Source organism: Spea bombifrons, chromosome 1 (genome assembly GCF_027358695.1).
Source record: "Spea bombifrons isolate aSpeBom1 chromosome 1, aSpeBom1.2.pri, whole genome shotgun sequence".
In the NCBI taxonomy this organism is placed as follows: Eukaryota; Metazoa; Chordata; class Amphibia; order Anura; family Pelobatidae; genus Spea; species Spea bombifrons.
In genome coordinates, this window is record NC_071087.1 from 67,626,559 (window position 1) to 67,640,729 (window position 14,171).

Sequence of the window (14,171 nt, forward strand, 5' to 3'; positions counted from 1 at the left end):
TACTCACCTTCACTTACACTGAGGCTTCTATGAAGCTGCAGGGAAAGTGCCTTCAGTAACGGTGCCGGGTAGAGAGGCAGAGTGATGTATGGGAGGGGGAGGAGGCAGATGGGAGGGGGAGAGAGACGGAAGTGAGAGACCGGCCGACAGTGAGGGGAATCCAGGTCCCCTGCAGCGTAGCGGGGGATCTGGATTCCGGTGTTATAATCCGATCTATGTTTGAGGTCGGATTATATAAGGAGAGGAGTTTTTCAGAGCATTTGCTCTGAAAAAAACCTCTTTTTATAATCGATAAAAATCGGTCCGATTAATCGATAATGAAAATCGTTGACAACGATTTTCATTATCGATTATTATCGATTTTATCGATTAGTTGTTTCAGCCCTAGTATAATCCCAGACACAGTGCTATCAAAGAATATACAGAGATATAATGGTTATGAGGACAGAGTTAGTTAATTTATTTGCATTAATTTCCATAAAACCCCCAAATTTTTGTATATTTTAAGGTTCCTGAGATATATTACATATTTTTTGTTAATTATATATATATATTAATTACAAGACAAAAAACTGACGGTATTAAAAACATGTTTATTAAACGCAATATGACATATTTGTTCTCGATTTCTAGGTGATCTTCTAGGTTTTACGGCGGGTGATGTGATCATAGATGACAGCTTGTATGTAGAGATCTGTTTCAATAGGTGTCCGAGTGGAGTTGTCACCTGGAGATGCCTAAAATATATAAGTAAATCATAAAACTGAATAGCAAATATTTTTTCAGTAAAGTTTATGCTGTGTAATCCATAAGATTATGGTAGGACCAAAGCTCTCTACTGCAAGAAAAAAACAAATCATAAGACAGACGTGCACGCAAAGATGCAGCGTATGTCACTCTGATTCATTTTTCATGGTTACACAGGATCCCTCACTTACATATATCGGCAGTTCAACGGAACATAAACCTGTATACAGTAATATAATTGAACTTTGGGGCATGAAAACTAAGTTCATTGCATGAGTTACAGGCATGTCTACAAGCGCATTTTAGACCAAAGTGGATTTGTAAATATTTAAATATGATACGTAAAATGATGGAACCCCTAGAGGGAGCAAACATTTGCAGTTGCACTGCAGGAACTGAATGCTATTAAATGTACATTGAAAATACTTATTTTGCAGCTGAAAGTACTTAATGAACCTACTTAGTAAACCTTATAAAAGTATTTGTTCTGAATCTTAAATAAATGTATAAAGTAGTAGTAACATTTTGGAATGATAAAACAAGGATTGGATTTTTTCCTTTGAGTTCTAATATGAATCTGCCACTAAAGAGAATCTTTTAACATCTTTAAATACCATGATTACATGTGCAAGTACAAAAGCTTATTCATGTAAATATTGACAATAAGTTCGTAAACAAGACATCTGAATTTATCTTACAGGATCGTTAAACACCTTGATGGATAGGAAGCATCTGGAGTTAACTAAACATGATTAACAACACAAATATTGAACGATTTCATTAGTAAGTACTACTAAGTATGTGTTAATGCTAAACTAGCATCAACATACATATTTAAGGATGTGTCCTTAGGACACCTCTAGGAGGTCCAGATGATGACATAAGAAGTGGCCACGTGTTTTAAAAATACGTTTCAATGTATAAGAGCTTCATACTTTGCATTACACTATTAGCCATTATTATTTTCAAAGGGAAGCAGAGGGCCATAATATGATGTCATATCATAGCGCTTCGCTTAACCAGGTCATGATGTGGCAGTGTGTGAGCTGAGATTTTGATCCCTGCTGCAAAAACACAGGGCTCACCCATTTCTACAATTTAGTGGTCTAGACACAGGAAAACCTTCTGATATCTCGAACTGGCCCAAAGTCATCACAGCCTGCAAAAGCAGGGAAGTGGGACGGCTAGGCAGGACAGATGGACAGTGCCCCAGAAACGAAACAATTGGGAGTTATGCAATAGAGGAAATCAACAATATGGACTTTTCAGCATTCATTGCAACATTTCCAGTGTTAAAAAAATGCTCTGAAAAATACCCCTCGTCTTATAATCGGGGTCGTCTTATAATCAGATCTCAAATAGGTCTGACTATGAGACGACTAAGATCCAGATCCCCCGCAGTGGCAGGGGACCTGGATCCTCCTGTCTCCACCCCCCCCCGCCCCACTTACCGGTGCTTCTGAGTCTCCGATGTGCAGCCGGGGCAGTGTGTAGATGTCTACGCGATTAGCGTAGACAACTTACGCTGCAGCCGGGAGGAGGTGCGGCTAGCAGCGGGGGTTGTCTGCGTCCATCGCGCAGACCTTCCCCGGCCGTCAGAGATCAGAGTTCCCCGCACCGGTGCGGCACTGGCACCGATGCGGCACTGGCACCGATGCGGAGAATTCTCTCTGACAGTCGGGGAAGGTCTGCGCGATGGACGCAGACAACCCCCGCTGCTAGCCACACCCCCTTCCAGCTGCAGCGTAGGCATCTACACACTGCCCCGGCTGCATGACATGGGAGTCAGAACCCCTGGTAAGTTGGGGGGGGGCGGGGGAGTGTTAAATGGGGGCATAAGCCATTTCTGGAGGCAGGGTGTTCTATGAAATGCCTTTTAAGCCCCTTAATGCCACTCTGCCGCCAGAAAGGCCCTTTTAACGATCTATACGCCACTCTGCCTCTTGAAATGCCTTAAACCTCCCTATATGGCTTTTAACCCCCTTAATGCCAGAGTGGCATATTGGGGTATAAGGCATTTCTGGAGGCAGAGTGGCACATAGGGGGTCAAAAGGCATATCATGGGGCACAGTGGCATATAGGGTTAAAAGGCATATCATGGGGCACAGTGGCATATAGGGGGTATAAGGCATTTCTGGGGCAGATGTGCATAACTGGGGGGGGGGCAGGTTGGAAAATAGAAGGAAATAAAACCAAAATATTTTTCTAAATCATAGCTTTTATTAAAAAAAATAGTTTACATGAATTAACATTTACTGGTAAAACTTTTTTCCTATAGGGTCGTCTTATATTCAGGCTTTTTCTTTTTTTTCCTAAATTAATATTCAGATTTGGGGGGGTCGTCTTATAATTGAGCAAATATGGTATACCATCAAACATCACAAAACGAAAATCACAAAACGAGATTGAAAAAAGATCTTTCACATCCCATTCGGATATGGTATACCATCAAACATCACAAAACGAAAATCACAAAACGAGATTGAAAAAAGATCTTTCACATCCCATTTGGACCTTTTAACCAGTTCGAGCATGAAAATTAGATAAAATTACACTGGATCAATAAATTCTAACTTACATCAGGTATAACATCTCCAAACTAATGGCCATAAATATGGGAAAGAAAATAAATCTTGTGCATAGTAAAGCATACATAATGACGACATTATCTGATTACTTTTGATTGATCTTTGGTTAATTGCCATTTACTTGCAGTTTGTCCTAGTGCATGGCCAATAAAGATCTTATTTGGCAACTCTAACTGGAAGGTGTGTTGTGACCAATGAAACAATACTGAAATCATGGGTAGTAAGGGACTATATAGAGTGGGGCAAAAAAGTATTTAGTCAGCCACCAATTGTGCAAGTTCTTCCACTTGCAAAGATGAGAGAGGTCTGTAATTTTCACCATAGGTACACTTCAACTATGAGAGACAGAATGGGGGGAAAGAATACAGGAAATCACATTGTATGATTTCTAATGAATTCATTGGTAAATCCCTCGGTAAAAATAAGTATTTGGTCACCTACAAACAAGCAAGATATCTGGCTCTCACAGACCTGTAACATCTTCTGTAAAGTCTCCTCTGTCCTCCACTCGTTACCTGTATTGATGGCACTTGTTTGAACTTGTTATCAGTATAAAAGACAACTGTCCACAACCTCAAATAGTCACACTCCAAACCCCACTATGGCCAAGACCAAAGAGCTGTCAAAGGACACCAGAAACAAAATTGTAGACCTGCACCAGGCTGGGAAGACTGAATCTGCAATAGGCAAGCAGCTCGGTGTGAAGAAATCAACTGTGGGAGCAATTATTCGAAAATGGAAGACATACAGGACCACTGATAATCTCCCTCGATCTGGGGCTCCACGCAAGATCTCACCCCGTGGTGTCAAAATGATCACAAGAACGTTGAGCAAAAATCTATGAACCACACGGGGGGACCTAGTGAATGACCTGCAGAGAGCTGGGACCAAAGTAACAATGGCTACCATCAGTAACACACTACGCCGCCAGGGACTCAAATCATGCAGTGCCAGACTTGTCCCCCTGCTTAAGCCAGTACATGTCCAGGCCTGTCTGAAGTTTGCTAGAGAGCATTTGGATAATCCAGAAGAGGATTGGGCGAATGTCATATGGTCAGTAGAACCAGTAGAACTTTTTGGTAGAAACTCAACTCGTCGTGTTTAGAGGAGAAAGAATGCTGAGTTGCATCCAAAGAACACCATACCTACGGTGAAGCATGGGGGTGGAAACATCATGCTTTGGGGCTGTTTTTCTGCAAAGGGACCAGGATGACTGATACGTGTAAAGGAAAGAATGAATGGGGCCATGTATCGTGAGATTTTTAGTGAAAACCTCCTTCCATCAGCAAGGGCATTGAAGATGAAACGTGGCTGGGTATTTCAGCATGACAATGATCCCAAACACACCGCCCGGGCAACGAAGGAGTGGCTTTGTAATAAGCATTTCAAGGTCCTGGAGTGGCCTAGCCAGTCTCCAGATCTCAACCCCCTAGAAAACCTTTGGAGGGAGTTGAAAGTCCGTGTTGCCCAGCGACAGCCCCAAAACATAACTGCTCTAGAGGAGATCTGCATGGAGGAATGGTCCAAAATACCAGCAACAGTGAAAACCTTGTGAAGACTTACAGAAAACGTTTGACCCCTGTCATTGCCAACAAAGGGTATATAACAAAGTATTGATATGAACTTTTGTTATTGACCAAATACTTATTTTCTACCATAATTTGCAAATAAATTCTTTAAAAATCAGACAATGTGATTTATGGACTTTGACGTCTCATTCTGTCTCTCATAGTTGAAGTGTACCAATGGTGAAAATTACAGGCCTCTCTCATCTTTGTAAGTGGGAGAACTTGCACAATTGGTGGCTGACTAAATACTTTTTTGCCCCACTGTATCTATGTTGAACCTCATCTGCCACTTGCAAGCCCAGTCCCCAACTCTGTCTAAATCCTCCTGCAGAAAAGAAACATCAAGATTAGTCTGAATTACTAATTTTGCGTCATCAGCAAAAACTGTGACATGGCTCTTAATGCAGCTTGGGAGATCATGTAGAAACAAATGAAAAAGAAGTGTACCCATGACAAACTCCTGAGAGACTCCACTTAATACCTTTGTACATCCATTCACAACAACTCTCTACATTCTATCTTTTAGCTAATTTTCGCTCCAAATACAGATATTTGCCTCTAAGCTTATTTCTGTTAATTTGCAGAGTAACCTTTTATGTGGAACCGTGTCAAATGCCTTAGCAAAGTCCAGATAAATCACATCTACGGCCACACCCAGGTCTATATTTTTACTTACTTCTTCATAGAATTCTAATAAGTTGGTTTGACAAGTCCTCTCTTTCACAAAACCATGTTGATCTCTACTAATTGGATTCTGGATGTATACCTTTAGCAACCTTTCAAATCATTTCCCCACTACCAATGAAAAGCTTACTGGCCTGTAATTGCCTGGTTGAGAGTTTGATCTCACACAATTCTGTCAGGAGACAAGTGGAGTTTGAATGATACCTTTATTGGCTAAGAAAAGTGGATCATAATTGCTCCACAGCAATATAAAAGACTCATCGGCACAGCCAGTTAGGTTTAGGGGGGCAATTACTTTTTACCATGGGTGATATAGGTTTTGATTAACTCTTTACCTTCAATAAAGGAAATGATCATTTAAATGCTGCATTTTGGGTTTACCAGCATTGTCTTTGACTTATATTAAAATAATTAATAATTAATTGGATCAGCTGAAACATTTAAATGTGACAAATAATCAAAAATAGAAGAAATCTGGAAGGGGCAAATACTTTTTTACAGCACGTACAGTCCTGAAAAAACTGCCTCCCATACAAGGCGGTGCTGTTAGAGCCAATCAGTGCGCAGTTGATTCATGCGATCATTGAGTCAGCCATCACATATCTTTTGAGATCAGCGATGCTGCCTATATCCTCCATCATTGTTATTTGCAGGAGAAAGAGGGCAGCACCGTGATACATTGTGTTCCTTTTGGAATACTGACTAGTAAAACTTTTATTAACCACATAAAAGTATTGTATTTCCCTTTCCCTAACCCTTTACTCACCTCTGAACATTTTCAATACCCTAAAAGTTTTTTTTTTAAATCCCATTTATTTACATTTTGTATTTCTTTTTACTTTTAATCGATTTGTTAAGGGATTACTTTGAGGGAGTGATTACTTTGAGGGAAAAAATACTTAAACGTAAAAAAACTTTACGTAATTAGTGTTTTCTAAGTTTGATGGGTAGATCGAGGAAATTTTAGGTGGTGTGATGTCAATTATTTATCTTAAGTACATGGTGCCACACAAGGTCACAATGATGTTCATCTTCTACCCCACATAAGGAGGTGCCCTGACCCTGCTGTGGAGGATTCTCTCTTACCTTCAGGCATGGTGGTCCATTAAGTCCCCTCTCATTTATGGAGACTCCCTTTATGTGCAACCCTCCCTTTTATATCTGCTCTGCCCTTCAGTCTGGGCCTTTTGCTTGTGTCCCTGTTTAATCTGCTTGCAGCTACAGATCTTTCGCATTGCGGTGTGTTTGGGCCCTGATTGTGTTAAGGCTGCCTACCTTAAGCCTGAGTAATTGTATTGCTCTGGTGAAAGGAAAATGCCTGCAACCATCAACTTTGCGATTAAGATTAAAGATCCTGAGAGAGAGAAGGAAGAAAAAGGAACAAAGTATGTCTTAGAGGAGGTGCTAATTAAAACACTTGGACTAGATCTTAAAGACATCTACTGCCTGCAATACAAAGTAAAAGGTACATATGTAGTAACACTACTGAACATCGGTGCACGTCATAACATCTACAAGAGCCTCAGAGGAAAGAAAGATGACCCTCGATTGGATGGACTCTGCTTCACATTGCTGTATGGACTCTGCTTCCCTCTTACTGTTCACATGTGTAACCCATACGTGTCTGGTGAACCTATTAGAGCCTGGTTATATCACTATTGTAATAAAGTATCTAGCCCACAGAAGGTACAGAATGAGACGGGGATTTGGAACGTTAAGAGGAGGTTCCTTGTGCAGTTAAAAGAGCACAAGGAAGGGGTCGCTGGAATAGTGCATCCCCCCCAGAGTTTCTCCATTTGGTAACAACAGAGGATACTGTTTCTACCCAAGGATGCCATGGGCCGGGGCTATGGGCACACTCAGGCAACCTGCACAGCCGACCCTAGGCCCCTATGCAGGAACTGTGGAGAAATAATTTTAAGGATTCATATGGGCGATGGTGGCACCAGAAAGACCCAAGTCAGAATTTTTTGGACTGGTGGAATCAAGTCCAAGATTAAGAACTTTTTTTATTGTTGCTGGCAAGAGGAAGAAAAAAAGAGAGCAAACAAGTTTTTAAAGATCTTAATGTGCGTTTGCAAAGTTGAAAGAGGCTGGCATAAGCAATACTGATTAAAAGGTTTTAGATTTTAAAGGTAAAGAAATTATTTTTAATGAGAATCTGATGATCAAGCGGGTTTAAGCAGAAAGCTGTCGTTAACCAAATTGCATGATTAAAAGATTTTTCTGCTGGTAAGTCCCCAGGAGCAGATGGAATCCCTATCAATTTTTTGGGAACTTTTAAAGGATGATCTTTTTAATATTTTTATAGAAGCTTTTAATGCCCAGGAGTTACCCTCTTCCTGGAGAAGAGGCATCATTACTCTAATTTTTAAGAAGGGTGATAGATCAAAATTAGAGAACTAGAGGCCTATCACCCTACTGAATGTAAACTTTAAAATTATGGCCAAGATTTTGCTAAAAGAAGAAAAGCTGTCATAGATAAGGTTATTCACCCAGATCAGGTCTGTGGTATCCCATGACGTGCTATTTGGGAACACCTCAATGTAATACGTGACTTGATCTGGTATCAGAAAGACCGTGAACAAAAACTGACCATTTTATCTCTTGATTTTGAAAAGCTTTTGATCGTGTATCCCAAGAATATCTCTTTATGGTTTTAAAGAAAGTGGCATTCCCATTTGATTTTATTTGCCGTATTAATGTTTTATTTAAGTTGTCTTTTAGCAAAAATGTAATCAATGGCTTTTTCACTCGGAAAGTCTCTCTTAAATCTGGGGTGAAGCAGGGATGTCCACTTTGACCCCTTCTTTTTGTCTGTGCCATTGAACCCCTTTCAGCCCTTCTACAAAAGTATACGTTTATCCGGGGAGTCCCTATCCCGGGGGGGGCAGGGGTACAGGTAAAGGCTCTGGGCTACATGGATGATGTTAGTATATTTTGCACAACCCCAGAGTCCTTGAAAAGAGCAATTAGAACAACTGAGTATTTTACATGTGCCTCTGGTTTTAAGCTGAATCTTAACAAATGTGACTGTCTTACTACTGGTGATTGGGATGGCAGTCAGACACCAGCTGTCCAGACCCAAGGTGACCGTATTAAAATTCTGGGAGTGATTTTGTAATTATGTATATAATGGCGAGAGATCATGGGATATTGTTTTAGAAAAATTAAACCGCAAAATAGAATTATGGCAAACCCGAAAGTTGACAATGGAAGGGAGAATTTTAATCATCAAAGCAATACTCTTACCAATAATGATGTATTTAGGAGTGGTATTCCCCCCCCCCTTCTGACTTGTACACAATTAAACGTATGTGTGTTTGTTTTATGTTTTCCTGGAACTCCAGAAGTGAGAAACTTAAAAGAGAGAAAGTGTGCAAACAAAACGTGAATGGTGGTAAGGGGATGCCTGATGTGAAACGTATTTTACTACGTGTTCTAAAAACTTTTACAAAGAATGTACCTTTGCCTCTTTTTTACGCCGCGCGGCTAGTGATATTTTTAGGAAATATAACTTTTACTCGCTGTCTCTTAACTCTCCTCTGCTTTTAAATGTCATTTTAAGGAAAGCAATACAATTTTATCACCTCCAAGATTTTCGCCCGGCTATTTTATCAAATCCAAAGAAGTTGACTGCTGCTATATTATCAAAGGAAAAAACTGAACAAGTGGCACAATACTCTCTCATAGAGTCCAGAAGAGTTTGGCAGAATGTATGTCACCACTTTCTAGCCAACTAGAATGTTTGCCAACTAGGCAGTTTCAGCACAGGAGAGGTCTTGGTCCCACCGCTAAGTGCCCCAGAGATCAGTGTACCCAAGATGAGACAGTGTTGCATATATTTTGGAACTGCTTTTATGCACAGGACATATGGGAAAATACAGGCCCACTTTTAAAATGGATTTGTGGCCTCCGGTATACAGTTGTTTTATATGGCCTTTTTACCTACCCCACAGCTGATCAGTCGTGTGTTTTATGGATTATGATAAATTGTGTAAAAGAAGCAATTTGGAAGACAAGGAATATTTTATTGCTTAATAAAGAATATATAGACCCTTAGATTTGTCTTAAAATGGCTTTAATTGGTATGCACATACATTTTTTAAAGAATTGTAAAGGCATGGGTTCAATGAAAGTAAAGAGACTTTGTTGCCTTAACATTTTACTTGCATGAACGTCCCAAAGACTGGTTTTATGTATCTATTGTAATTTTATGTAAAATGTTTTAATTCATTTTATCATAATAAATGTTCCATTATATCCTTTAACCTGTTTTAAAGTATTTTTTTATTGTACTGTAGCATATAATTAATAAAATTTGCAGCTATCGTGCCTTGTACTTGGTTCTGATCTCCCGTGTATGACCTTGGCTATGTTTATGATCCAGATTTGTGTACCAGACCCCGGCGTGTCCCAGATTTACCTACCTGTCCAGCCGTTTCCAAGCCGGGTTTCCTGCCTTGGGCTTCCAAACAGTGTGCCCTGCCACTCTGGTTTCCCCTGTCCTCGCTACAGTTCACCTTTAGCCTTTGATTCCATTCCTGCTTTACTGTCTGTTGTGTGCCTGTCTCTACCTACCTACCCATCATGATGCATCAAGGGGTACAGACAGAGGCCCTAGTATCCCCTGCAACTGGGCTCCTACCTGACCTGCTGGCCCGGGTCCTGACAACAAATCACATACCATCAACCATGAGGGAAGTGCTCATGCCGTTGTACAAAGCACTGGTGAGACCTCACTTGGAGACATCACACGGTGGGGCAGCAGCTGCTGCTGTCTGCCTGGAAAATGGGGCAGACTACCAACAATGAATGATTTGGCAGTCTATTGTGACCATATGACACATTACTTTTTTCACATATCCAGTCAGAAACTAAAAATGGCAAAACTGCAACGTAGATGTGAAAAATCACCAGCTTTGGTGTAGGATCAGCTGCATTGAAAATGCCAATATACCCCTAATCAGATTGCCTGTGCTGCCTAGTTTTTTTTTAAATATAGTTTTATGGGGTGAAATTGAAAAATGGGATTTCTACTGTGAAATGAGACAAGGTCTGTCAAAATTCCAAGTTTGAAAATTTAAACGCACATGTTCCAATTTTCACCCTGCAACATTCCAAAAACATACCATATGGGATACCCCTGTCCTCGGGAGTGTTGCTGAATGCAAATCAACAGTTGTTCCCAAACTTGCACATACCCTTGGACAAATATACTGAAATACTGCAATGTGATAAAATGTTCATTTTACTGCACTATTTGGCACATATTGGCAGTAAAATGGTTAAATAAAAAGTATTACGGTAAATGCCTCCTTAAATATACTGGGTTGTCAGCTTCCAAAAATGTATATGCTTTTGTTAAGCAGCTTTGTATTTTCTAGTTACGTATAGGGCCCAATTTTTTTTTTCATAATTTTCCCCACTTTTTGGATTTTTTTCATACTAAATAATGGTAAAAATAGAATAAATAGCCTTAGTCCTATCATTAAAAGGCATTAATGATATTTAAATAATAAGGTGGGGCTGGTCCTCAACTCAAGGTACAGCTTTTGTGGGCCCCTAAAATAGCCTGGGCCCAGTGACAGTTAACCTTTTTGTCCCAACAATCGAATATTCACACAGATTGAAAACAAAAAGCATAAGTTATTGGTTATCCTAAAAGAATGAAATGTGGCATTTCCTCTGTAAGCAGTTTAAGTGTGATGAGAAACATCCTACCCATTAGCCATTACAGGATTAGAAATCTGTTTTTGCTACCTAAGCAAACGTAAGCATTCTCAATGAGTTTATTTTAATTCTACGTACATGATTTACACATGGTATTACCTACGAACTACTGTAATAAGCAGTGTCCAGCTTATAGCCAAAAATTATAGGGAGGTACTAGAAAGGGAACATTTTCTAGGTGACACTTAACTGAACCTACAGTAGTGATTATAGACAAAGTTGATTATAATGGAATGCACTCAAGGTAAATTAAGTTTAAATGTGTTTTATTTGTGATTACATCTGCCAAAAATGTTTAACTTCTAAAACTGTCACTCTAATTTTTCTGATTAACATGTAATCAAATAATTAACAGAGGTGTTGTGGTTTTTGGACCTATTTTCTAATTTACGGACTTGTGCTAGATTGTGTGATGTGTATATTTTGTATGTTACAGTCTAGTAGACGTGTCCATTTGGATTTATACAAACTTCTTTGCTTGGAGGGACCCCTAAAACTAAACCTTGCTCGTTTGTCCATTTTGGTGCCATTTTAACCCAACAGGAAAAACAGAAAGAGACTGCGTGTAGGAGGATGATGGTGAGCTCTGGAGCACAAACTAGTAAAGGCTGAATGACTGGTATTTTGTGTCCTGGGTTTGAAGCTGTGCCAGCAGTTGGGTCAGACCGGTCCTGATTGGAGCAGCAAGGGAGGTGGAACCAGTAAACAAGTGATTTCCCAATTCAGGCCTATCTGATAGAGGACTCCAGGTGTGAGAACCTACTGGAGGATAGAGATAATATCTAATTTGCCCTTTTCCCGCTTGATGTTTCTTTCTTCTCTCTCACCCTCTCTTTCTTTCTTTTTTCTATGCCTCTCTTTTTATCATTTTTTCTTCTCTCTCTCTCTCTCTCATCTTTTTTATTCCCTCTGCACAATACCCATAGACTATTAGGACATATTTGCCAAAGCAAAAGTGAAGCATTTCTTCGTTAACCTGCAATATTTAGAGCAATGGGTAGAGGCATTCTATTGTCTTCTATGGTAATTATGGCAAATTTAACACCTTCCTAAAAAAAAGCTTCACTTTTTTATTGCTTTAGCATCATGTAACTGTGCCAAGTCGATCTTGCCTGTTACTCCTCTGTTTTTGACCTCTAATGCTAACTACTTAATACTTACAAATACAAATATAATGACACAGGGGCTAAGCATGGGTTCACACAATTAGAAGGGCAGTCAGCAAGCATGATCCTGCGCCAGAATGGTATGATCCGGAACTTGAGTTCTTTGTCTTCTGAGGCACAGATCTTTATGGTTTGATCGCTTGCCTGGTCTTTGCACATCTTTACATCACAGGTTCCCCTGACATCCTGATGTTAAACACTGTGTCAGCCAGACATGTAATGCAAGGGAGTAAACCTTCCTCAGAGCACAGTAAAGGGAGGTGAGTAAAATAGATGGGGAATTCAAAATAATCAACATTTAGGTTACATCCGTACATCATTTAATTTATTCAGAAGCTCTTTTTTCCCATTATGCAATTTACAGGATCTTTTTAATCTTTTCTAATGTAAAATTAAACAGAAGTATACTGTAGTATGTTAATCCAGGGAAGGTTCCAATTATTGTGATTAGATGTTTCTTCCACTTCAACATTAGTCAAAAATCTTTCCCTTGATCAACATGTGTAGGAAACAGGAAAAGTTGAACTTGAAGGCTTGCTTCTTTTCCCCTTACCAGGTAATCAGTTTTTTTTTTTTAATCAGTAATTTTTTAAATCAATATATAAAAAAACGAAAAGCGATATTTAAATTAAAAAAACGGATTGGAATAGTCTAATATCAGTTTGAAGGTCAGTAGCAAAATTGGGGGTGTGGGTTAATTACCTATAACAGAGCTTAAAATAACAGGAATACACATTTGTATGTTTGATTGAGCTGTGAACAATGGACCACTGAGCTTTAAAATGCCACACAGATCCCTCATTTCAAACAGATCCTTAAATACATAAACACACAAAGGAGTGACAATATTAGTCCTCAAGTTGCTAAGTGATACCACTTGTAAAACCAAGAAACACAGGCAATAAAAACAGAATAGATCCTTAAAACATATGGTAGTGTGAGAGGAGAAGGGAAAATTGCTGCTTTGCGTTGAGAAAAATATTTACCTTAGGATCCACGTTTAGTATTTTCCTGTCCCTCTTATTTTTGAACAGTATACCAAATGAGTTTTCGGCAATCACTTGGTAATTTTGACTTGCATTTGAAGTTGAAACATTGGTCTTCCAGTTGTAAAAACTGTAAGGACAGAAATAAATATGTGTAACTGAACATAGCAAGTGAATTATTTGAATATTGAAGATTTATTAACCTTTTCATTCTAAATGTTCATAAATAACAAAGTTCTAGTTCATCATTCACATGAGCGATCCACTGAATAAGAGCTTTGAAAAGTTTATGACTTCATGCACATCACTATGTTTGAAGTAAAGTATATAAATATATTTAATGGCAATGGTGTGCTACTCATTGTTCTTTGATGACTGGCATTCTGGCATATGCTTTTTCTGTTATTTTGTATTATCTACACAAAAGGTCTAGCAAAGCCTATAGGGTACTAGCCTTCCTTCCAATTGTGTGCTTGATTGTGAGACGCAGCCTGAGACACATTTGGTTGCTCAATGATATACAGGCCAAAATACATCCCAACTTAGTTGAATTGTTAAGTGACTCTTACACTTCCAAAATACATGACAGGGAACTGCTTGTGCATTCAGAATAATACTCTGGGTTTTTTATACCTAGCTGTAAGTAAACACCACTTTACTTCACTTGTGGTTCTTTTAGTCACAATGCGACTTAACACA

The 14,171-nt window shown here is 39.3% G+C and overlaps 1 protein-coding gene across 2 annotated transcripts in view; it reads right to left on the bottom strand.

Annotated features, from left to right (window-relative positions):
- Nucleotides 1-573: 573 nt before the first annotated feature.
- CFAP299 (cilia and flagella associated protein 299) overlaps nt 574-14,171 on the bottom strand; it is a 230,377-nt gene continuing 216,779 nt past the window's right edge. For both annotated transcript variants that reach the window (XM_053463225.1, XM_053463218.1), the window contains exons 5-6: nt 13,473-13,602; nt 574-737 (exon numbers count right to left, since the gene is read on the bottom strand). In XM_053463225.1, coding sequence (XP_053319200.1) covers nt 642-737; nt 13,473-13,602 — 226 coding nt within the window. In that variant the 3' untranslated portion in view covers nt 574-641. The remainder of the gene's footprint in view (nt 738-13,472; nt 13,603-14,171) is intronic.